Source organism: Liolophura sinensis, chromosome 7 (genome assembly GCF_032854445.1).
Source record: "Liolophura sinensis isolate JHLJ2023 chromosome 7, CUHK_Ljap_v2, whole genome shotgun sequence".
NCBI lineage: Eukaryota > Metazoa > Mollusca > Polyplacophora > Chitonida > Chitonidae > Liolophura > Liolophura sinensis.
Window position 1 is genome coordinate 4,321,271 of NC_088301.1, and position 27,657 is coordinate 4,348,927.

The window sequence follows — 27,657 nt, forward strand, 5'->3', positions numbered from 1 at the left end:
AATACTGTGGTCTTTTTAAGACATTTCAGTAGGAATACAATTCAATATTTATTGGAAGACTCGGCTACGGTATATCCTGAATATTGTAATTGAAATATATAGATCATGTATATCCAACAAAGATATATATAAATTGGAAACAGTTGTTCAATGATAGAATAGGCAAAACGTAAGAAAATATATAAATGAGACATTGTCATGTTATTTTTTTGTTTTTGTTTTTCGCTTTTGTTTTTTTTTTGTTTGTTTGTTTGTTTTTTTTTTTTGGTTTTTATTATTATTATTATTGTTGTTGTTGTTGTTATTGTTGTTGAACGACAAAGACAAGCTGTGTACGCTAGGGTGAGAGGGGAGGGATACGGTGGCCCGTTAGTGCCATTCGAAATTTTAAACTTTTTGTACTAATAGACAATAATTGAGATGACTTTATAATGAAGCTTATCATTATGAACAAAGAATCTAAAGTAGGAAGGAAATGGACACAGAAACCAAAACAGTTTACACAAAATTAATAAACTGACCTGAAAACGAAAAACAGCGATGGAAACGTTTTCTCCGCGATGTAAACCATTTCTCCACCTTTTCACCGAGGGGAAAACGTTTACACTGCAGAGAAAACGTTTTTCACTGCTTCTCGAAGTCTGTAGCTGAATTTATCGATAATATTTTATGCCTGCGTTAATTCCCTCTCCATATAGGACCTACTTTAAATTCTTTATTCATAATGAAAAGCTTTCTTTAGAAAAACCTTGAACCACGGTTAACCATCAGAAAAGGTGAATGGCAATAACAGGTCACCGTAGAGGGGCTCATTCTCACTATAGTCCTACCACAAGGTTGCAGTGAACTGAAAGAGGACCGTTGATATTAACGCGAAACAGTGCAAAAGTTAGAAAAGTATCGCTTGATTACTATCTCAGTAAATTTCCAAATTAGCTTATTTACTCAAATGCATAGCGTTTAAGCAGTTTTATAAAGCCTATACGGCTATAAATGACGTTTGAGTTGCCTGAGAGTTAGATATGGGTCTACATCTAATATTTGTTCGATCAATATTGACCCCCGGGCCCACTTGGTGCGTGGTCGTAAGCAGGTGTTAGTGATATAGCCTACCTGAGATCTGTTATCCCTGACTCCCGTCTCTGTGTAAACTCTCCTGTCATCTTAACAAAACATATCTTTACTCGCAAAATCTGTACGTGCTTATGTCTATGCCAAACACTATATATGAACAACCGTTTTGATAACCTCCTTTCAACCATTTGTTTACTTTAACAAAGGGACTACTTCTCTGAAACTTCGGCTATACATCTGTGATGTGACGGGTATATACGACTAAATAGACTAATAATGGTCATATAGGCCTAGTATTTATAGATCCATATATGCAGTATATCGGGTGGGCATAACAGATGGGCCGTACTTTGATGCTACATTGCTCCATTATCCTGTGTTCAAGCCCTTTCAAACATGATGGCATTGTTTTTGTTAATATACTGACCAATTTTCAAGGTCATAGCTTGAGTAGTCTCTACACAGGGTTAAAATGAAAACATGGTCTCAAAATCGCGCGTTCCGGTGACCCACATTGCACCACCTATCAGGTGTCATGAGTAGAGTGCGCTCTGCACCTGTGTGACATGCGTCAATTAAGTGTCGTCTGGCTCTATTGTCAGAGAAACCCTTCTGCCAGGTAGGCGCAAGTTTTGCTGAATCAAGGTGGTTTTCTCTGCGGTAGACAATGAATTGATCACCTTTTCAAGTAAAACAAGGTAGAACATCATTTTGAAATGTCCGGAACATGCGTTTTTGACTCTATTTTGATTTTGGTCCCATGAACAGTAATCTTAAAGGATGAAAGTGAAATTTGGTCTGTTTACTTAGGACATAATGGCTTTTAAGTGTGTAATTTTTTAGAAGCTGACGTAAGAGGGTTTTGGAGATATTGAGTGTCAAAGTACGGCCCATTTTTTATGCCCACCCGAGATATATTGACACATCACCCGAGCTCTGTTTGGTTTCCTACCACTCCAATACACCCTGACCGACGTCGTATAAGTGAAATATTCCTGAGTACGGCGAAAAACATGAATCAAGTAAATAAACAAGTAATATATTGTCAGTTGTTTGATTGTGTCTATGAGCTACCGGTGTGGTGTATGGTTAAGGACTTGATTGGCTTAATTAATAGGTTTGATAAATAGACGTCAATTCTCTATCGGTGTGCTCTATATATACTCTGCAGTAGAGGTCTGTGGAGTTTTTCGTGTTGAAAAGACATCTTTAAAGGATATCCACGTGAAGCTTTCAAGTGGACTGACATTTGTATTGTTAAAGCCCCATTAAAACTCAATGTTGTCGCCTGTCAGGACTCGAAGTGGAATTTAACCAGGAAAAACTCGATGAAAGAACTCTATGTCGACTTTTTCAGCTTGACGTTGCGTGTTGATTTCGGTTGGCGAGTTTTATTAGAACCACTGAACATGTGCAAGGAGCATCTGGTTTCAACAGCTTATAGTTGCGCCATTTTCCTTTATGTTTGTTTTGGTTTGAATGTCTACCTCATATTCATGTACTTCGGAATACCCGTACATAAGAATAGATGTATGGGCCTACCTTCTTTTTATTCAAACCGTGGGAAATACAAAAGTAAAATGTCATGTAATATGTTCACGGAGTACATACCATGTAGTTTACACTTCACGATGCAGATGAGTAGAAATAACATTTCGTTAGGCACAATAATTTCTAAGCAAATCGCTGTTTTATCATGTTGTTTTATTGTATAATGCAGAATCAAGCCTGTGTCTTGATTTGGACCACACGGCATAACTATACAGTCATATAACTTCAACTTCATCTGAATCCCATTTTCCTCAGTATTTACGTAAACTTCTATCTTGAATACATAAAAAACGGATATGTTGGTTATACAACTGGAAACTTCAGCCAGACTAGCTATTTTGGGAACTGTATATTTATTTATTTGATTTAAGAATATTTCAAGAATATTTCACTTGTACGACACCGCTCACATTATGGTAGGAGGAAACCGCACAGAGCTCAGGGGAAATCCACAACTATCCCCAGGTTGCTACAAAACCCCGGAATGTACGGCCGTGGAGGAAAACAGCACGACTGGACATTTTGTACAGGGGAAATATTTACAACCTTTATCAAATGTTTGTAATTACATGAGTCAAATTATTTACAATTCTGATGAATTAATTGTTTATACCTGCGATGAAATGTTCCCAGTGGTATGTGTCAACTGAATATCCCAAACAGAATCGACATTGTTGTACATGGTCAGTTTGTGTCCCCCACATGAGGAGTCCCAATGAATGATTTGACATTTGAATCGCACGGTCCTGTATGTCATTGGTCTGATTCGGACCGCGCACAGGCAGCTACTGAGTGTATCCAATGAAATGGACACCCTACTTTTTCCGTTATCTCAGATTTCTGAACGGTACGCTCGAATTAAGGTTTATAAATGTGTGACCTATAAATGAACAGAAATCTTCCTGTATACAGGGTTAAGGATTTTATAGTTCCTACCACCAAAGACGTGTTCGTGTAACGTAAAGATCGCAAGAACAAACAGCAGAAACGGATATCTAAGGATGCCCCCATCTGATCTAAATCTGGTCATCGAGGTCACAAATGGGTTTTATTATTGTCCTATACCCTGCATTGCTCATATACCCAACTCTTTGTGTCTATATGTATACGCTTGTCAATGTAAAAGTAGTGTAAAATGTTTCATATGTATTACAATGGGCAAACTATTATTTCTGTGTCGTCTTGCACGTAGGTTAACTGTACAGGCGGATTTGTGTAAGATCGCTTTAATGGTAGCGATCTCTTTATGTAGGCCTGTCTGTTTAGGAGGGTTGTACTGTGTTCATGGATGTTTGGTATATCCTTTATTAGCTTAATGGGGCTATTCGTCACTGGCTTAACGTCACGATAAGATCCGGTTATGCATCAAAATATATGTCCACTAATATGATATGGTGTATACATACCAAATGTGAATCCGTGAAATATTACAAGGTTTCCGGCTTTACCTGACACTATCCTGCAGGATTCACGAGCGAATGACAGCGCATGGCGATTAGGTCACGTGATCTGGTTTTACAGCCCGTGAGGGTAGCAATGATTAATGCTCAGTCAGACCCCGGTAAAGCCGGTTGTGCTAACAGCGAACGGGACTATACCATTTATCGGACTGTACTATACAGCTTTTACATCCACGCCAGTTAGATACTACATACAGGTAAGTAACCGTTATTTTCATTTACCATTTCTGAAAAATTTACAGTTATAAAGTAGAACTGTTTTAAATTAGTTGATCTGTTAGCAGATTTTCCGTAATACATCCGATAAAGGCCCAAGTGAACAAATGTGCTAAAGTTTATTCCCCTGTGCCATGAGGCATTCCCTAGGGTCTTTGCTCTGTGTGTCTCTCTGAAGAAGTTTATGTACAAATCAGAAAAGCACATCAGAACTACGTGATTGTGTTAGGATTTTTTTTTCATCTTTCATATTTCTTCTCGTTTGATCGTTTTAAATTGTCTCCCTGTGTATACATGTATACTTCACTTTCAAAGTAAAGTGATGATATTCAGTGTTGTTATTTTAAATTGTTTACAGATGTACACATTTTTTGTTTTTGATTTATAAGACAACTGTTAAATAATGCACACATATACACATGATATGCAGAAGAAAGTGACATCAACCACTCAACTGAACCACGTCAATTTAAGGTGGAAATGTTGTTTGAAATTATAACGTGTATTTTATATATATATATATATATATATATATATATATATATATATATATATATATATATATAAGTATATATATATATATATATATATATATATAGCCTATTTCCATTTTATCTATTTTGTCTATTTATTCCTTTATAACATATCATTATTCTAAAAAAAAAACATCACATTCAATTTTTGTTTTAGATTTTACATTTCATCTGTACATCTTTTTAATAGGAAACAGGTGCATTTGTAATAAGTATTTTTGTTAACATCAACAGGCCATCGGATATGTTTATATAGATCTATATGGTCATGCTGTGATCGTGCACTGACGATGAACACAACAATATGATTTGTGTTATCTGTAAATGTACACTGTGTATATATGAACGCCTGGGGCTTTACGTCGTACTGGGTACAGGTGTTTCTTATTTGTTTTTTTTTTTACTATGAAACGGTGTATGTCTTCACACTGGGTAGACGGAATATTTGCCTTCCCCACTGTCACACATCCCCGTTACACACTCTGATATGTTTTAACCTCTGATGTTATAATTTACAACACACATGAGGTAAACTCAGTATATACAATCAAATTGTACAGGTTAATGCATTTATTGTTGTTTTGCAACAAACACCCCCTCGTACAGTCTCTACCTATGCAGTATACATAGTCCGGTTTCTAAAATACCTGTATGTAGTGTACACTGTATACATGTGCCATAGCCAAATTTACTTTAACCCTTGCCCTACATCGCTCCTGTATCTCTGTTCACCGCAGAAGTCCTAAAAGTGAGGTCCACTGAGGTATATGTAGTCTCTCATTACATACGTACAGACAGTTGAATACAGCTCTAAGAGATTGTCAACATTGTGGCAAACGTTATAAACTATCAGTATACATGCAAGTGTTATTTGTCATTCCGTGATTTCACCGTAGTGTATTTACCATGTTTTATAGGCCCAATAAGATTTGTAGGTGACGTCATTCACACACAAGCGGTGTGGGTTCAAACCCGGACACTCTTGTTCACGTTTACGCTGTCTAATCCTCGTTCAAGATTATTTGTCTTATATATGGTGAGAAGATCTGTACGCTACATGTGAGAAAGTACGCGAGTAACTTACTAAATTAACGGTCGGTGGGTTACATTTGGTACCTATAAAGCCGACCGCCATCGTGTAAGTGAACAACATTTTCGTCAGGTGTAGAGGCCCACATAGAGGCCCGCGTCAGTACGCTTAGATGTTAGAAATATTATCTTGTCGATTCGCCCAACAACCCGGCCGAAATGGCACCAGATCAATTTGTCCAACACACGCGCCTATATGGTATCGTGTCAATTCGTCCAACGGCCGACCCGTACAATAATAGTCACTCAATACTATGGTATATTTATTTTAGCCTGTGGCCAATAACCAGCTGTTAGTAAAATTGTACTCGGTACCAAAACTGCCTTTAATAATTGGCATGTAAGAACATGAGCTCTACACATGGATATGTTGGAAGTCCATATTCTTGCACAGAAAATGGAATTAGAGCACTTTTTCTAATTCATAATTTTAAACTGCATAAGCTCGGTTTCGACCGCAAGAATCCATTGCCTCGTTACCCATTGCTGCATCACATATAATTATTAAAGACAACAGTGGCATGCTGAACATTGGGTGTTTGCCATCACATCTTGCTGTCAGCAGACAGCTCTGTGTAACTATGTGAAGGCATGTGACATTTTGTAAGCTAAAGGTCGCCCGGTTGATTGTGCTCACTGAAATTTTCAAAGTCAAGGTCAAAAGGTTTGACATATTACAACGAAAATGACCAAGATCGAGAATTACCTAACAGCTACAGATCTATAGATGGTACTTACCTTCCATATTATACATGGTTTTAGTCACTGTGCAATTTAAATCAGTAGTTTGGACGTCGTGTTATACGGATCGGCCATTGAATGAATTGACCTGTATTTCTGGAAATTCTGGATCTTAATGCTGTATCCAATCTTTCATGCATGTTGCTTCTGTATGCCTTCAAAGTGTAAACACGCCATTTCCGCAAACCTGGACTTGCAATAGTCACTCCTGTACAACAGACAAACCATTTATGGACATCGTCTCTGCACAGATCCAACTTATCAGCAGTTATTGGTGTAAAGGTTTTTAAAGACTAAAAACTTATGCAGTAAATCTTTTCATCCGGAAATACTCAGTCAAATTGCACTTGAAGTAAAATGTGTATATAGTGTTCATCTTGTGACAAGCAAAAGTGCATCAGTAGTTGTAGTACAGGCCTGTGCGGAACTATTTACAGTTGGAAATTATTAGCTGGGACTTTTGCAGGCATAGCATGAACCCAGCAGGATAACCGTTTTTTATTTATTTATTTATTTATTTCATTGTTGTTTAACACAATACTTAGGAATTTTTTCACTTATGACCGCGGTTTCGTGCACAGTCAAGAAAAAAGCGTCGTGATACAGAAGCCAGCATACAGGCATTTTTATCAAATTTTTCGGTTTGAAGTACGAACAGAAAATCTTAGCATTCCCCGCCTCCTTATGGGACGTGGTCATTGCAGAATGAGAAGGAGACAAAACTGTGTATGAATTAAAACTTAAAAAAATTAAGTAGGAAGGAAAAAGAGGTTCCAGGCTTCAACTGTGAAGAATCTGTCGCAGGGATCATGCCCAAAGCTATTAGTTCTAAAGCTTTCCTTGTGCGACGAACCCTTATAACATGGTTTATCTTTCACTAGATGACAAAAGAGATGTGCCATCAATAAGAGGTTAAGTTCATGCAAAGGACTGTTACAGAACTATTTAAGACTTAACATATAAGTGTCAAACAAAGTGTATCCGGTTTAATGACAAAGGAAGCACACCTACATTCTGAATACAGTGGTATTTTCTTACACCAAAAATTTGGGTATCAAATTCTGGCGTAAGTAACTGCTATGCACCCTACTCCGGCCCCAGTATCACATCCGAGAGAAAATGTCAGATCACAGTACAGCTTTAAAACTTTTTTATTTTTTCGGTGTCATGGCATGAGAGAGGGTCTTAGTCTCCACTTTGAACCCACTCAGACTCAGGTACAAGGAAACTTCAAGTCTATGTTGAAAACCATAGTGATATCTTACAAACACAACCACACATACCCATTTGATCCATTTACAGAGGAGACAAGACAACGGTCAATAATATGTAAGGATACTATATAAAACAATCTACATACACTAAAAGTAGCCTCTATACTCACAAGTCATTAAACTAGTATATATCGGCATCTGGATTTATAAAAAAGAGATGAACAAAAATGTCAAGAGCTGACGTTCGATGTCTGTTCCACGTGTGTCAGACCAGCTGTTTTTGTTCTGTGTGTCACAACAGTTGATTCTGTTCACTGTGTCACACCAGCTGCATTCTCAGGAGGAGTCGCGTAACGTCCTGTTCTAAATTTGAAAGCCCACTTTTGTATGTACTTGCTTGTACGTATTAAAACCTAAAGCTAAAAACCTATCCTTCTCGCGCGGATCATTCATTCCAAATTTGCTTTTTTATTTTTTATTCAAAAGTGCAAGTCACAGCTGATATTCACTTACACTGGTCGTAACCAAATATCTTGACCGCTTACCTATTTAGCCGCCATATTGAAAATATATAAAAATATTTATATATTTATACAGAACCGCTTATCCCAGCATATGACCGGAAATCATTCATGCTGTGAAACTTAGAATTGGTCACTAGATACATCAAGTGTATGGTGTTACTTCTGAAAATAGTACAGCTCTGACAACATGTACAACAACAAGGTAAAATGTTGTAATTTATGCCTTAGGTCATTAATAGTGCCTACAGAGAGAAGAAATAATATACAATTAAAAATACACAAAACCATTTTTTATGAGGTCTTCTCACCCAAACTCTAGAATCACCACCCCCTTCCCCAGAACCCCCACCCCCTTCCCCAGAACCCCCACCGGGCATTTACCCTGGGTTTGGTGTTACAGCGAACGCAGCAAGACCATTTTTGCTCAACCAGGAGTTCTTGACGACGGCCGTGTTACGCGCAATACACCAGTGGTTGATATGGATTACGTACTGTGCGCACATTCCCCACCACACTTACTACTCTGTATTGGAAGATGATATTTATGAGACCTATTCTGAGTGTCTTGTCGGACCAACGTACTTAAGGGCACGTAATAAAGTAACGCGATACTCTCTCGAGATGTCCAGAGAAGATTTCGGGAAATGTTTCTTTATTTAATACGCCTTGCATTTTCAAACCACCTGATATATAGCATTGCCAAATAAACGGACCATGATAAGATCGAAAGAGAAGTACAATAGCGCTTGCATTGACAACCGCGGATCGTAAGTATCACTACATTCAGTGGTCACTCTTAGTTAAGCTGTATTGTGTAGGCACCCCTTTAACAGTAACGTCCACATCTAAAGGAACGAGGGTAAGCAGAGTACACAGGTCTGATCAAACTATAAACTTTTTTGTGGAACAAATGTGTGTAGAAAGCAGGCTAAATCCGATAGTGAACACAGAACCACTTGACGATGAAAGACACTTCTGTTTGACCCGGTTGTATGAGAGAGATATATGGTCATGCAGGCTCTGTATATGGTGAACTTTGATCTTCATATAGCGACCCAGAATACCTGCCATATTCCTGGTAAGACTGCGCTATGTACCAATTGACCGATCTCTAGTTTCTCACACATGAAAATACTACTAGCCTGTATATGCAGAAGATTTTGAAAACTTACGAACTTCATACAGCCCGTTTCATTATACTCACTAGAAGTTACATAGGTAGCCTTCTGGTGGAACATAATCCGTTGGTTGCATTTATTTTAATTGGTTGAAACGGCATTTAGAACATGTCTCCGGACGTCTTGAATTTCGGGCCTTCCTGGACATGGGCGGCCCCTGGACCCTCGCCTATAATTGACGGGGGTAGTCGTTCCGCTTGCCACCTCGCTTCCTACAGGTCTGATTATAATAAACATTGTTCAGTTTATCCACATGCGCTATTAGAGTAAATATTTCACAACTCACATGGTGCGAATCGGTATCTCATCGTATAAGTATAAGTATATACATGTAAAGTATGGAAGCGATCCGAAATGTTCCAAGACCTTGGCGAACCCTGGACGTTCACCACATTGGTTGAGCTAATGACCCCCCCCCCCACCCTCCACTCTCATATTGCGTTTGCTTCCTACGCGCCTGTAGGTGCTTATGTATATATGTACTTCTTATTCTTTTCATGCACTTGTATATTTACAACGGACTTCCTCTGGCGTCGATTGTCTGGCAAGTGAGATGACTTTGATTTGGAATTGTTATGAACCACTTAAGCTATTCATTTTTGCATGGCTATTAATATCCTAGATAACCCTGACTCGCCTTGTTACATATGCTGCAGCGTGTAATAAAATCATCGATTTCAAACTCCGGCGAAAAACATTGTTCTCGAAAGTCAATGTTTTACCATCAATTAGTTCCTCTATTCAACGATTCTTGATTTTTTCCAAATATACCAGCCATTAATTGCAATCTGCAATCATATAGTGAAAGTTCCTTGGCGCTTTACTTTGTACAAGTATGTATACGTGTCTAATTTCGCAGTAGATAAACAATGCACACCTCTTTTATCACTTCTGTGTTCCTGTTTTAAAGGCGAACAAAATCATTTCTGATTGGCTGGCGTGATATGTATAGTTTATGTATGGTAGATTTATTCATGCGTGACCCAAAAAAATTTTTTAAAAATTTAAACAAGTATTTCGGATATTTAAACAAAATATCCCCATTAGTCGAAAGCTTGCTTCTCCTGTAAATTTACATTTTTACTTTCGAATATCCCGCTTCGTAGAATATTTTGCATTTCAGTATATGTTTTAATCTTTTTAACATGTTGATAGAATTTATAGGTGAGCTATTAGAAGTCTATGAGTACATGATACCATTCTTTGACGGATATACGCATCACTTTAAGCAATCTCGCGTAACCACATGTTCAACTTCGCTCGACGTCAGTATTTTAAAATGAAAAAGAAGATAAAGTCATGGAAAATACTTTGATTCAGTTCTGGAATAGGTTATCGATTTACTCTATACTGTCGACTTTTGTCTTCACAATGTTATGATATATTTAGTATTTAGTATAATACTTACTGCACTTGAACACAGGGTCACCACAAGCAAATTTGCAAACAAATGCACGATACAAAAAAAGTCAGGAAATTTAACCGTTTCACATTCACGGACAGGTAGTTTTCTGCGAAAGCAAAACCTTGCTTAAACAAATAGAGCTATCCCAGGATAAGTTGCTGGTTCTGAAGTCCACATAACATCCGAGATATCAGGGGACTTTTCTTGCATATTTCAAACCAAGATATTGGATATTGTTAAAACAGACAACTTTCTATGAATTTGTAATGAAAGTAAACGAAAAGACATACACAAGACAAGGGCGAATATTGGAAGACTATAGACCAGTCATGGTTTGTACACCTATGGTGCACAAGACCTAAATATGATTTCAAGGCAAAGAATCATTAAAATGAAATATATATCAGATATATCAGACCATTAAACACTGTAGGAAAAGTTCGGTTTAATTTTTTATTTTAATTTTTCCAATCGAGTAAAATGGTTTTAAACCATTAGATTTCGAGTCATCTGTATTTGTATACAATGCCACAATCTGGGCATAACTCAGAGAATATCGTTAGACTAGTATTGCAAAGTCCATGTACAACTGATCGACAAACTTCCTTCGTTAATGGTTTCCATTATATAGACACGAGTAGAAGTCGGGAGATCCAGAATCAAATCCAGTGTCAGTATAATGTGAATGGGTCAGGTGTGATGTCTGGTGTCTTTGGCATGATACTTCAGTAGTGTGGCAAATGTGCCACAACATGTACACACACCTAATTACTCCTCGTCATCATATGACTAAAAAATTGTTAAGTACGATGTTAAACTCCAAACATTCCTTCCTTCCTTCATTCCTCTATTCTCATCGTAGTGTGAATACATTATAAGGTTTTGTAGTCATTTCTCCAGGAACACCCCACGAAAATTATACTCCAAAATATTCGCTGACCAGCATGAGAAATGCTGTCTGATAACGTATACTTTCCATTTCCACATATCTAAAATCATCATGGGATGCCCACCATTTCCTCAAGATAAACTGATTGAGATCCAGTTATCGGCTAGATATCACCGTGAAACTTGATTTTTGAAGCATTATTTGTCTATCACAGGTTTTCATAAAATGGTCAGTGATTGTTCATTCGTCATTTTCTCAACGGCTCTATAACAAGTTGAGCTCTAATGTTGTTGTTTGATATAAATGTACAATTGTGAAGACTGCTGGCCCCGGCCAGGCTCTTTGAGTATCATATGTTAAGGTATACATATCGTCCCCTTGGGTGCATCGCAGATAGGTTTAGAATATATATCTTAACTCAGTGACCTTTGCTGACAGGAGAAAGGTCATCAGGCATTTCTGTAGCACCCGGATCACTGAAGTATAAAATGCACCCAAATTACTCGGCCCCTTAACAAACCACAGATGCGGATTCTCCCTTATACGACCAATATGACGGGTGATATATATATGACCAACGCTTTCACGCACTGAAATATTCAGTATAATTCAAGTTTACTAAAGTATTTTTATACAATAAAGACAAATGTTTCATTTACTTCGATTCAAAGATATTAAACGAGGGATTATTTTATGTCTCTGTTTATCTCTCTCGTTTCAGGGCTGTGTTTCACGCCTGCACTTAACACAGAATGAAGAGCACAACGGAGTTGAAATGTTTTGTCTTGCTCATTGGGGTTTGTGCCTTGTTCAAATCTGTCCAGACTTTCAATTTGACTATAGTTCACACAAACGATGTTCACGCTCGTTTTGAAGAGGCAAACGCTGAAGGTGGCAAATGTAAAAATGAATCCAAAGTGGCAGGGTTATGTTTCGGCGGGGTTGCCCGAAGATTAACGAAGATTCGCGAATTGAACAACACTAACCAAAATATGATACTGATAGATGCTGGAGACCAGTATCAAGGAACTCTGTGGTTTAACGTCTTCAAGGGGCACGCCGCAGCCCACTTCATGAATAGACTCGGCTACCAGGCGATGGTGAGTTGAACTGACGGACCCCTGACAGTGGTAATATATTACATGTACTGTTATTATAGCATTTCAAATGTTTTAACCTTACCCCGGCAATTCTGATTTCCTTTCTCTAAAATTCGACCGTCGTCCTTGTATCACGGAAAAATCCTCCAGTACTTTTCTTAACACCACTTAATCACATAAATATACAAATGAACAAATAAACAAAACAAATAAATACATAAATGAACCAGCTTCTGACCTAAGACCGTTTTGCTAAGATCTGAACACACAACTAACTGATACGTTCACAAATATTAACTCTTTGGAGATTTCATTTACGCAACGAAAAGGCCTTTTGCAACTAGACAGGAAATTGTTCAGTAACACCGGTTACCAACCTGCTTACAGTGACAGAACGACCGGACCACACATTAGTTAGCACATGCACACATCAGTCAGCACATCCACACATCAGTCAGCACATGCACACATCAGTCAGCACATCGACGCATCGAGCAGCACATCCACGCATCGAGCAGCACATCCGTCACCACATCCACACATCAATCAGCCCATCCACACATCAATCAGCACATCCACACATCAATCAGCACATCCACACATCAGTCAGCACATCCCCACATCAATCAGCACATCCTCCCATCAATCACCACATCCACACATCAGTCAGCACATTCACGCATCGAGTAGCACATCCGTCGCCACATCCACACATCAATCAGCCCATCCACACATCAGCACATCCACACATTAGTCCGCACATCCACACATCAGTCAGCACATCCCCACATCAATCAGCACATCCTCCCATCAATCACCACATCCACACATCAGTCAGCACATTCACGCATCGAGTAGCACATCCGTCGCCACATCCACACATCAATCAGCCCATCCACACATCAGCACATCCACACATTAGTCCGCACATCCACACATCAATCAGCACATCCACACATCAGTCACCACATTCAAACATTAATCAGCACATCCACACATCAATCAGCACATCCACACCTCAATCAGCACATCCACGTATCAGTCACCACATCCACACATCAATCAGCACATCCACGCATCGAGCAGCACATCCACACATCAGTCACCACATCCACACATCAATCAACACATCCACATATCAATCAGCACATCTACGCATCGAGTAGCACATCCACACATCAGTCACCACATCCACACATCAATCAGCACATCCACACATCAATCAGCATATCCACGCATCGAGCAGCACATTCACACATCAGTCAGCACATCCACACATTAGTCACCACATCCACACATCAGTCAGCACATCCTCCCATCAATCACCACATCCACACATCGAGCAGCACATTCACACATCAGTCAGCACATCCACACATCAGTCACCACATCCACACATCAATCAACACATCCACATATCAATCAGCACATCCACGCATCGAGCAGCACATCCACACATCAGTCACCACATCCACACATCAATCAACACATCCACATATCAATCAGCACATCTACGCATCGAGTAGCACATCCACACATCAGTCACCACATCCACACATCAATCAGCACATCCACATATCAATCAGCACATCCACGCATCGAGCAGCACATTCACACATCAGTCAGCACATCCACACATTAGTGAGCTCATCCACACATCAATCAGAACATCCACGCATTAATCAGCACATAAACACATCAATCAGCACATCCACACATCAATCAGCACATCCACGCATCGAGTAGCATATCCACATATCAATCAGCACATCCACACATAAATCAGCACATCCACGCATCGAGCAGCACATCCACACATCAATCAGCACATCCACACATCAATCAGTATATCCACACATCAATCAGCACATCCACGCATCGAGTAGCACATCCGTCACCACATCCACACATCGGTCAGCACATCCACACATCAGTCACCACATCCACACATCAATCAGTACATCCACGTATCAGTCACCACATCCACACATCAATCAGCACATCCACACATCAATCAGCACATCCACACATCAGTCAGCACATCCACACATCTGTCAGCCCATCCACACATCAATCAGCCCATCCACACATCAATCAGCACATCCACACATCAGTCAGCACACCCACACATCAATCAGCACATCCACACATCAATCAGAACATCCACACATCAGTCAGCACACCCACACATCAGTCACCACATCCACACATCAGTCAGCACATCCACACATCAATCAGTACATCCACACATTAATCACCACATCCACACATCAATCAGTACATCCACACATCAGTCACCACATCCACACATCAATCAGCACATCCACACATCAGTCAGCACATCCACACATCAGTCAGCCCATCCACGCATCAATCAGCACATCCACACATCAGTTAGCACACCCACACATCAGTCAGCACATCCACACATCAATCAGCACATCCACACATCAGTCAGCACATCCACACATTAATCAGCACATCCACACATCAGTCAGCACATCCACACATCAGTCAGCACATCCACACATCAGTCAGCACATCCACACATCAATCAGTACATCCACACATCAGTCACCACATCCACACATCAATCAGCACATCCACACATCAATCAGCACATCCACACATCAGTCAGAACATCCACACATTAATCACCACATCCACACATTAATCACCACATCCACACATCCATCAGCACATCCACACATCCATCAGCACATCCACACATCAATCAGCACATCCACACATCAGTCAGCACATCCACACATCAGTCAGCCCATCCACGCATCAATCAGCACATCCACACATCAGTTAGCACACCCACACATCAGTCAGCACATCCACACATCAATCAGCACATCCACACATCAGTCAGCACATCCACACATTAATCAGCACATCCACACATCAGTCAGCACATCCACACATCAGTCAGCACATCCACACATCAGTCAGCACATCCACGCATCAATCAGCACATCCACACATCAGTTAGCACACCCACACATCAGTCAGAACATCCACACATCAATCAGCACATCCACACATCAGTCAGCACATCCACACATTAATCAGCACATCCACACATCAGTCAGCACATCCACACATCAGTCAGCACATCCACACATCAGTCAGCACATCCACACATCAGTCAGCACATCTACACATCAATCAGTACATCCACACATCAGTCACCACATCCACACATCAATCAGCACATCCACACATCAATCAGCACATCCACACATCAATCAGCACATCCACACATTAATCACCACATCCGCACATTAATCAGAACATCCACACATCAAGCAGCTCATCCACACATCAATCAGCACATCCACACATCAATCAGCATATCCACACATCAATCACCACATCAATCAGCACATCCACACATCAATCAGCACATTGATCAGCATATCCACACATCAATCACCACATCAATCAGCACATCCACACATCAATCACAATATCCACACTTCAATCACCACATCAATGCAGTCGGCACATTAACACATCACTTGGCGATTCAATATTTGTTGTGTAGGCCATTGGAAATCACGAATTTGACCTTGGGGTAGCGGGTGTGCGCCCCATACTGACGAATACGACGTTCCCTGTTCTGAGTTCCAATATTGACGCGTCCAAGGAGCCGAGCATTGATGGCCTGTTCCAAAAATCCACAGTGCTTACAGTGGCCGGCGAGAAGATTGGTATCATCGGCTACACCACACCAGATACGCCAACCATATCAAATACAGGTGCGTCCTAGCGGCTAGCCACAGCTGTATTGGCTCTCATATCCCAGATAGTTTTGTGCAAATAGTTTAACATCTTGGTTTAAAAAATAGCTTTAACCAAGATGTCTTTGTACTAGGCATTTGCTAGTTATAGTTAATGAAAAAGTGGATTGGCGACGTGGAAAAACATGCAACTGTATAGAAATAGATGTACCCTTGTCGTATAGATTATATATTAAGCGGACACGTAGTCCATTTCCTTTATTATCTAGACAATAAATGTTTGAAGACGATTAAAACCTTCTAGACGTTTCCTTGCGCTTAATCTTCGCGAATCCTTGATAACAGTGCATCTGCATGTCACAAGGGGAAAAGTTCGTTAGTTTAACATGCCAAGGGTGAATGGTTTATACCCGGGCAGTCGGATTTCCTCCACTGACCGCCGTTGTATATTGCAGGTTTATTTATTTCTTTGATTTTTGATCACCGTACTCAAAAGTTTATCACGTATACGATGGCGGTTTGAATATGGATGAAGGAACGCAAGTGCTCGACGAACCACCTACTACTGGCAAGTTACTGACAAACTTTACATCATGCTGCATTCCGATAAGGTGAAAGAGTACGAAAATGGCTCCATGAACGTTGTCAAATGCCTTACTGTTACAAAAGTTCTCACACACACTGAGAGAGGGCAGTTTTGGCGAAGCGCCTCGTGGGTCCTAGCGATTAAAATGCAGACTGGGGCCCGCTCACGCCATCGTATTTGTGAAATATTGTTCAATACGATGGCATTAAATAAATAAATTAATTAATTAATAAACAGATGAAAGCAAATTTCAAGAAATATCTAACAGATATGACATCTACTATATTTTCAAAATGCCAAACCTGAAACCTTCTATTGGTGAGAGAAATGTCTTGTTATATTAAAGGTATTTAGTTGTTCACGACTATGGCGGTGTGTACAAGGCTGCGCATGCGTAGGAAGATAATTTCCAGAATACACATGGTCGTCATTTGACTGAAAAATTGTTCAGCACGACGTTAAACCACAAGCACTCACTCAGAATATACAAAACTGAAAATGAAACCTATATTTCTGGCAATATAGGGAAGCTGATCTTCAGGGATGAAGTGGAAACGATTCAGCCAATCATTAACGAGATGAAGACACAGGGTATCAACAAGATCATCGCCTTGGGACACTCCGGCTACGCCAGGGACCAGGAACTGGCCAGACAGCTAACTGACGTGGATATCATCGTTGGGGGTCACTCGCACACATTCCTCTACACGGGTACGCCTAGAGCCAGATAAAGAAGTATTCGAGAAAAGCATTTCTTGGCAAGCTTGATTTAAGCCAGATTACGCTGGATTAACCGAAATTTTCGTGACTACATAGTAAATTGGCAACATTTTCTTCGAAGAATTTTTGTGGTAGCAAGAAGCACTTTTAGAGAATATCTCGTGCACAATGAGCAATTCACCATTAAAAATAAGATTTTATTTTAAAGATTTATGATTTTTTTAGAGCAACCTTTTTATCCTAAAGGTACTTGTCTTCAACGTTTGGTATAACGAGTGTCATTCGTTAAAAGTGCTATTTTGCATTAGCCATGAGTGTTTTGTAAAAAAGTTTAGTACGCTACTTTCACGGGGTTTCCAATTTTTTAGCTATGATGTTAAGCCGTGGTAATTAAAACAGACTTTGGAACACTTTTCTGTATTTATTTTCTTGCTCAATCAATAAATTATTCAAGCATGGCATGTTGGTTCAATTTTCACCAGGAACGCCACCAACTGATGACGAAGTAATCGGTCCTTACCCAACCATTGTGGAAAAATCTAATGGCGAAAAGGTTCTCATCGTCCAAGATTTCTTCTTCGGAAAATTCCTGGGTTTTCTGAAGGTCCAGTTCACAGATGACGGCAAAGTGGAATCGTGGGAGGGGGACCCCATTTTGCTGAACGCCTCCATTCCTGAAGGTTTGGACGTGAACAATAGATGTTTATATATATGTATGGTTTCAAAATAGACATTGAGTATATAAATGGCTTTAAGTTTTAAAATTATATGTTAGCTACATGGCGATATGAGGTTTTCCAAACAGTTGATTTCAAATTATAGATATACATATATATGCTTTTCGTTAGGGGAAGATGGCTTTTACAGATTTACACTTTTCGCCATGAGGTAAAACGTTTACAACTGATTCTAACGGGCCGGCTTCGTTATTAGAATTAATAATACGATCCGGTTAAAATGTGTGAATAGATTGAGCCAAATTTAAACACCCTAGTACTAAAACTCTGAACGGTTTTCTGTTATGTCGGAAACACGTCCGTATTTGTGCTTGTGAATGGAGAAATGATTGCAAGCATCGAAACAGGCATTCCTATACCAGCCGTCGACCAAAATGGATCAACGTCCCAGGTCAATAATCGCGAGACCAGCCCGCAAAACGACGTTTAACACAAACCACTGAAGAACTAAGATAGTATATAAGGCATGAAAGTAGGACGGAATTTCCTACCCACAATTTTTGTATTTCAAACAGCCATCATATTTCGAATTCGTATTGCAACAAAATTTATGAAGGTGTAAATGTTTTGTCTGTCCACAGACGGCAACTGTCAAACCAAAGAATGCAGTGACCATAGTTCAGTACTTCAACATTTATTTATTTGGTGTTTTACGCCGCTATCAAGAATATTTCACTTATACGACTGCGGCCAGCATTATGGTGGTAGGAAACTCAATACTTCAATACAGTTCCACTAAAACAAGTGACGCGTGTTTGTCTCAGCACCCGATATTTTGATCCAATGCAGCCAAGGTTTTACTCTGGCTATTTGTGGCTTGGTTATAGCATTGCGGACGACCCCTAGCCGTACATCTCCAGTTAAGCAGAGAGTGATGACAGAAATATCCATTCGCTAACCAGAATTTCAGTTCCAGAGAACTCTCCACGAAGTTACGCTTGCACGGATAACTAGTATGCAGGGAATATAGTTAAGGGCAGTTATGAAGTAGTTTTCCAAGTGCAAATAGGTCCTTGACCTTTGGAAAAGTTGCTATTTTTAGAGAATATAAATTACTAACAACCTTCGTCCTTCTCTAACATCGTATGCCGTACTAAAAATAAAAGGCGTGCAGTCGATAGGGTGATTAATATCAAGTCGCATGTTTTAGCTTTATAGAGTACAAGTCACATTTATATAAAACATTCTTACTGCAGTTCATTTCCACCTAGCTCAAGCAACTGTACTTGAGATCACATACTGAAAGCGTGTTCCCTGTTTTCACGCAAAGAAGCTTTATAAACGGGAAACTGAAATACGTCTGTTTGGAACTTGGACTTTTTCAGACTGAAACATCGGCTGTCTCTTTACTTAATTGAATCTGACGAGGACTGTTTCTCTGCTTTCATGTATTCAATGTGTCACTGGGTGAGGATTAGCGATAATAGTGGTTTTGTGAATGGGCCATTTGACATTGAACTTGAAACACCCTCTTTAGTGTGTATACAATTGTTGGGTACTTTCAAAAAATTAATCTGTTAAATATAACAAGAAGTCTGTTATCTGAGTGATGCTAGAATGTATTCTGTTAATGCAGCAAATTATTCTGTTAAATATAACACAGATATTCCATTAATTCAACATAGCCATTCTATCAGGCTAAAATGAAATTATGTTGAATGTGAAAAATATTGTGTTATAATAACAGAGTAGATTCTAGCATTATTCAGACAACACAATTTCTGTTAAATTTAACACACTGATTTTTTAAGTGTGCCACCCTTTCGTTTAAGAAAGTTAGGTCCAGCAAAATAGGAAAATAGGCACAAGAAACAACAGGTTCTGATCATAACGTTCGTTCACTCTGCTCAGCCAATGTAATACATAGATAACCTGTGCTAAAAGTATATGCAGAGAGATTCCCAGGTGAACAGGCGCGTGATTGATCTAGCGCTGATCAATCTCTTTGTAAAGACCCCCATGATTGGACAAAATCGGTCGTTGATAAGTGGTGATCGTAAACAAAACTGTCAACCTTTCCATGATGACCCTGTCAATGCTCTCTCCATCAGCATCGGAAAATAAATAAAGAAACGTAATTCAAAAATTATTTGCCAACACCGTACAGAAAATTTGGATACAATCATCAGTCAGTAATCTCTAAACACTTGCGCTTCTGTTTCCAATGGGACGTAGGGCCTGTAGCTATGAGTCACATTGACATTTTGTAGATAACATGTGGTGTTGTACAAGCCTGTACTTGATTCAGCTCCTAACGATTGTTAGATTTTTCCTTTTCTTGCTGCAGACCCCACCATTTTACAAGAAATGCAGTACTACAAAGAGCAAGTTATGAACATCTCCCGACAGACGATTGGTGCCAGCAGTGTGTACCTGGAGGGAAGAAGGACAGTCTGCAGGTTAGAGGAGTGTAACCTGGGTGAGTCAGTTACCACATAGCTTCCGGTGTATCGAGGCACAGTCTGCAGACTGGATGAGTGTTATCTGGGTGAGTCAGGTATAACATAACTTCCGGTTTATCGAGGGACTGTCTGCAGGTTAAAGGAGTGTAAACTGGGTGAGTCAGTTACCACATAGCTTCCGGTATATCGAGGGGACAGTTTGCAGACTGGATGAGTGTTATCTGGGTGAGTCAGGTATAACATAGCTTCCGGTTTATCGAGGGACTGTCTGCAGGTTAGAGGAGTGTAAACTGGGTGAGTCACTTACCACATAGCTTCCGGTGTATCGAGGGGACAGTTTGCAGACTGGATGAGTGTTATCTGGGTGAGTCAGGTATAACATAGCTTCCGGTTTATCGATGGACTGTCTGCAGGTTAGAGGAGTGTAAACTGGGTGAGTCAGTTACCACATAGCTTCCGGTGTATCGAGGGACAGCCTGCCGACTGGATGAGTGTTATCTGGGTGAGTCAGGTATAACATAGCTTCCGGTTTATCGAGGGACTGTCTGCAGGTTAGAGGAGTGTAAACTGGGTGAGTCACTTACCACATAGCTTCCGATGTATCGAGGGGGCAGTTTGCAGACTGGATGAGTGTTATCTGGGTGACTCAGGTATAACATAGCTTCCGGTTTATCGAGGGACTGTCTGCAGGTTAGAGGAGTGCAAACTGGGTGAGTCAGTTACAACATAGCTTCCGGTGTATCGAGGGGACAGTTTGCAGACTGAATGAGTGTAACCTGGGTAAGTTGGTTAGCACTGAGCTTCGGGTGTATCCAATGGCAGTCCATAAGCGACAATGTTAAGCATGCACCTGTACACCACAAACGGCAGGCTGGCAGCAAAAAAAGACTTCACACCCTAAAATACACGGAATTACATTGGTAAAAAAAAAACGGAAGTTGTAATGGGGGTCTGTGTCCAGGACAATCAGCAGACTGGAGGAGTGAGTCAGTCATCGTGTAGCTTCCGGTGTACCGAAGGACAGTCTGTATACTGACGGAATGTAATCCCGAAGGGCAGTCTGCTGTCTGCAATTTTGACATGTACAACTGACATAAATAGCTTAATTTAATTCCTTATGTATTTTATCGGGATAACCCACAGCCGGTTGGTCACCAGGAGATCTCCGCTGACGTATATTACATACCATACTAAATCTTTAAGGTAAGAACAATATAATAGAATGATATTTATTTGGCTTAAAAGAAGAAAAGTTGGACCAAAACATATTGGCGTTTATCTATAAGACCCCTTAGGGTTATATTGTAGTACATTCCGGTACATAAATGATGTACCACCGGTACATTTAGTTACTGAATTTGTCGTTATTTATTTATTTTTATTATTACTTTTTGGCAGGTAATTTGATTGCAGATTCCATGGTCTGGAAGATGTCGCAATTGCCTGCTCCAAACGGAACGTGGATCAAATCATCTATTGCCCTAATGAATTCTGGAGGTATCAGAACGTCTATAGAAAAAGGTAATTTATGCAAATATATGCAAATTACTCAGTCTTCCAACATGACATGTAAGCGGTGGTAATGAATAGTGCTTTTGGTGCTCAGGTTGAAACTGAAACAAGAGCATTCATGTAATAAGAAAATTAAAATCGGGTTCACTGTTTTGGATTAATTTAAAGATCTGCGAATATTTATGTGCAGCTTCTAAAATCAAAATGTCTTTCTGACGCAAATAAAACGAAAATGTATTTGTTATACGTCAATATGCAAGTTGCCAGAGATATAAAATTAAGAAAAGGAATGTAAACATGTCAAATTTGAAAACCTTTTTTATCTTTTTTTGATCACACGAAAGCTGCTCACGACGTGATCAGTGAATGGTTCACTTATCTCTTCATGCCCTCATAATCTTGTTAGTCTAACCACATTAAATTGTCCCCAATAGGTGCAGTGAGTATGGAAGACATTCTGACAGTGATGCCATTCCAGAATTACATCGATGTGATCAATGTGACTGGAAAGGTGCTGCTAAAGGCTCTGGAGCACGCGGTGGCCAAATATGATCACAACTCCCCAAGGGGAGAATTTCTACAGGTAGCAGGTGAGCTACCCTTAACATCTGACACAGAAAAGGGGGCAAAGTAACAAAGATTTCTCCCAAATTTCGTTCTGAACATCTACGTACATATGGGAAGCCGTTTTGGTATTTATTCTCTAATTATACTTAGGTCCAACAAGCAAAATAATTTTACATCAGTGAAAAGAATTAGTCCATTATTTGTACAAATCTTTTGTGATTAACCAAAAATAAATTTTATTTACTTGTATACCCACCTCGCTAGCTTAGATGGTTAAAGCCTTGGGTCCATCCCATTATCAGGCCCTTGGCCAACGAGCCCTTAGCTGTTTACATGTCTTCTAGCTGCGTTAGTCTGCGAGAGCACCGATATCTTGTTTTACCCAAACTACGTAAACTCGCCAGACTCAGAAAATCTCATTTCGGCTTATTGTGAGATGAAGACCCCGTTTTTGCCTGTCAGGAAACGAAATGTTATCGTTATACAGTATATAGTATTGACATTCTTGAGTTTTGAAAACTTCAATCCAATCAGTATTTGACCATTTCATCGTTTATGTATAATTATGAAGACCAAAACATGACGTTGTGTGATATCATGCAAAAAAATAAATAAGTAATTGAAGTTGTTGGATGTAAAGGCTTGCAGATCGTGTATGACTTGAAGAAGCCAAGTGGAAAGCGCCTAGTCAATGTACGAGTTTTGTGTCAGCGATGTGATCTTCCTCACTACCAGCCTGTGAACGTCAACGAGAGGTACTCCATTGTCCTGCCAACCTTCACAGCTGATGGTGGGGATGGATTTGACTTTGAGTTAGGAAAAGGGGACCGAATTTCTCCAGGTAGGTCAGGCCAAAAACTTAAGTTTACCTCCTATATATTTACCTACACTCTGTCAATTCGATCTTCTCTGAAATTCCAGAGACGTGTTTTTAATTATTTGCTAAAAATTACTGATAATTGATTTCCAACCTCACACATGTAACGTCCTATGCAAAGAAATATTATTGATTTCCATAATTAATAAATAAATAAGTATTAAACCACACTTTAACACACTAAACCCCTTATCACTGATCGAGAGACTAAATGAAGTGATATATATTTATATACTGATCACAAACTGCACAAAATGCTATAATGTGCTAATAATGCGGATGTTTTCTGTTATCCACCCAAAGACTTAGCCGATTAGCTTTTGATTAGGCTCTTAGACTCGAATCTATCTCACGTTGGTTTTCCTGCGGATTTAAATGGGGGAAGACGTGCCTTGGGAAGGGCCCTGGTTTAGCACTGGCGTCTCACCTAAGGACACCCATGGTTACCTCCAGGCACACTGGTTTCGTACGGACACCCTGTGGTTTCCTCCGAACACCCATGTTTATTTCCAGCTCTCTGGTATCCTTCGAATTATCATGGTTTGCTGCGGATAATCTTGTTTCCTTTGAACAATCATATTTTCGACCTGGCACTCTGGTTTCCTCCGCATACATTTATATTACTGTCGTTGTCCATGCAAGCGTAAACTTAAATATTGCGTATACGGCATTAAACATTGGCCAAGGTAATAAATAAGATACATCTGTGTTCTATTTGATAAGGTTTTCTGGACTCGGATCTGTTCACGAGCTACGTGAAGCATTTCTCCCCTTTATACAAATCCGTGGAGGGGCGAATACGGTTTTGTGGCGAGGACGACTCTATATACTGTCCTAAACCGAGTACACCATCTGGTGCTTTTGGTCTCCAGCCGTCATCTCTGGGCGTTGTCATAGGGGTTGCAAGCGTGCTGCTTAGGTTACTGGCGGCTTAAATGCCTGGTAGATGCCCAGTAGGCTACTTCTTCGAACACATATGTTTCCCTTTTTTACATAAACCTAAAACCTGACCTATGTTCGTAATGCACTTTTTATTTTGTACACAGGAAAACGTTACAACCAAAGAGTTCTTCAGTCAAATAAATGCAGGGGAATCCCCTGGCCCCATGGGCAATCTAATTACAGCTTGTTTATGCAAACTCGTCCTGAACTGAGTATGTTTAGCACTCTGTGCTGTTTTACACGCATGACATTTAACTGGTCCAACACTATTGCCGCGTCACAGAGGAATATATTGTGTATTTTAAATTGGGATCAACTCTTTCTCAAGTAGCAGTCGAGATCTCCATCCACTGAGAATTTTACATTCCATTTACGCAAGGAAATGTTTACGTTGTAAATAACATAGCTACCCGCTGTACTACTTTCATAAATCTGCTGAAGATAAAAGAACGGTAGCCGACGCGTATTGGGGTTTTAACAAAAATGGCTATAGGGTATATGGATATTCCCTCATTTTATAATGGGTGGTGCAACTGTAGACGGATAAAGGGTGCAGCTGTATACGAATGTGTGGTGCAACCGTAGAAGGACAGGTCGTGCAGCTGTATGTGTGTTGTAACTGTAGACGATGGGTGGTGCAACTGGTGCGTGGTAGATGGATCACCATGATTCCTATGTACTCACTCACTACCCATGCTGTTTGTTGTTGTTGTTGTTGTTGTTGTTTTAATTGGGGTTATGAAGTTGGTTTCAGTCATTGAATTAAACATTTATTTCTGGTCAACGTTAATGTTATACTAAATTTTAAATGAGACGGGTGTAAAAATGATGTTATTAACTACACCGTATCATATCTCAAGGTGACACGAGGTTGTCGTGGAGAAGGAATAGGCCTACGTGCAAGAGTCTTCATGGGTTATCGTTATTGTGATGTTGTATAGTAATATAATAACGTTTAATTAAAGAGCATATATGTGGAGTTATTTTAACTTTTAAAAACAAATATCGCTTTTTTTACATATTCAGATAAACGGGTATTCGGAAAACGTTTTTGAACGTAGAACGTAATTCATAGCAATATAAAGACTTGTATAGGCATATCTACATACATGCACCTTATATATATATGTATATATATATAGATAGATAGATATATATAGTATCTTATAAAATAAAAAAAGTGTGCATAAAATAGGCCTACTTGCTTGTTTTGATTGGATGTGCGATCCTTGTGCAAACACATTTCAAATTTTTGTGCATTTGTTTTGGTGCTCATGCTGTGCATTAGCCTTTAGGTGTCTTTATTGATGAAATAAAAGTGTTTTACCAGAAATATGTTATAATTTTGTATTTAATATACTATTGTATAATCATACAGTATCTCCGACCACACAAGGCATGGACCGCTTGGGTCACATGAGTGCTGTATACAAGGGGAGCACTCCAAACCAATTTCTGCGTCCAGGCACGTGGGTATTGTAAAAGTGGACTATAAATTCATTGTCAACGATAAACAGATGCCCAGTTGTAAGTCATGGTCTAACGAGAAGAAAAAAATTTTTCTGTAGGTGGACACAACTCTTCGCGCGGGTTCGTTATTTAGACTATAACCGTGCCCCCCCAGATCAGGTGTGTCCAGAGTTATTTAGGCTTACATTCAACCACATTTGGTTTACCTGAAATGCAAACCATTCTTCGCTCTTCAGAAAAAGGATAAAGGCACAATTCATGCATACACACGCATTAAACTTTCATTGTACTTGCACATTGTTTTACTTTTTGCTGGTATTGTCGACCAGATGTATTATATGGTATAGTAGATAGGTTAAACGTACACGGCAAGTGAGCCTTTGATGATAGAAGTGCTTAGCATGCTGTTAGATTATGTCTAATGGGGGCAAGATTTTCCTGTAGCACTAATGGCGGACATTTTCCAGAAAATGCTGCGATAGTACACGCGTCAACATAATGTATATACTATGCCTGTGTTCTGTTTAGTACACTTCTGACTTTCTTATAGTATAGGTATATTACATAACTAGCCGCCATTTTGAATACATATGCGGTATTTTGAAACAAAATGTTCGCTAATTTCAAAATGTTTACCATTACTGTCACAAGTTGGTGTAAACATGCACAGGAGTTCATCTTCATGGTCATCCTGTTGGCCTTAATGTTAAGTAGTGAGTATGAAACCAACAACAAGTGGCTATAAAGATGTTGCACATACTATGTTGAGGCTACTGTACGACAGGTACCAGTGTGGAAAACACATAAAGTGGTGAGGGAGCGGGTCATGGTTGAGTAGTTAGCATGCATGTGTTATCAATCGCTAGGACACTTAAGGTGCTGGTTCAAACCGCGATTGTCTTGGGTCTGGAACTCATAGATTTCCCAGCTGTCTCTGTTTGTGAGGTGAAAAGACCTGTAAAAATCGAAGTAGACATCACTAAATAGGCCACTTAAAATTATGCATAAATATTTTTTCATTTATTTTTTCAGATTTTTGTGAAGGCAGTTAAAGGCGGTCAAACATTTGCATTCTAAGGTGGGCTCTATGAAGCATATTATCAGAGTTTAGGAACTATGAC

General features: G+C 39.6%; 1 protein-coding gene across 1 annotated transcript; it reads left to right on the forward strand.

Annotated features, from left to right (window-relative positions):
* Positions 1-4,140: 4,140 nt before the first annotated feature.
* LOC135470317 (snake venom 5'-nucleotidase-like) lies at positions 4,141-26,177 on the forward strand. The gene is made up of 10 exons (XM_064749180.1): positions 4,141-4,282; positions 12,596-12,974; positions 16,528-16,741; positions 17,835-18,020; positions 18,512-18,709; positions 21,054-21,185; positions 22,567-22,689; positions 23,115-23,270; positions 23,888-24,088; positions 24,848-26,177. The coding sequence occupies exons 2-10, from the start codon at positions 12,627-12,629 to the stop codon at positions 25,057-25,059; spliced, it is 1,770 nt and encodes a 589-aa protein (XP_064605250.1). The 5' UTR covers positions 4,141-4,282; positions 12,596-12,626; the 3' UTR covers positions 25,060-26,177.
* The last annotated feature ends 1,480 nt before the right edge of the window (positions 26,178-27,657 follow it).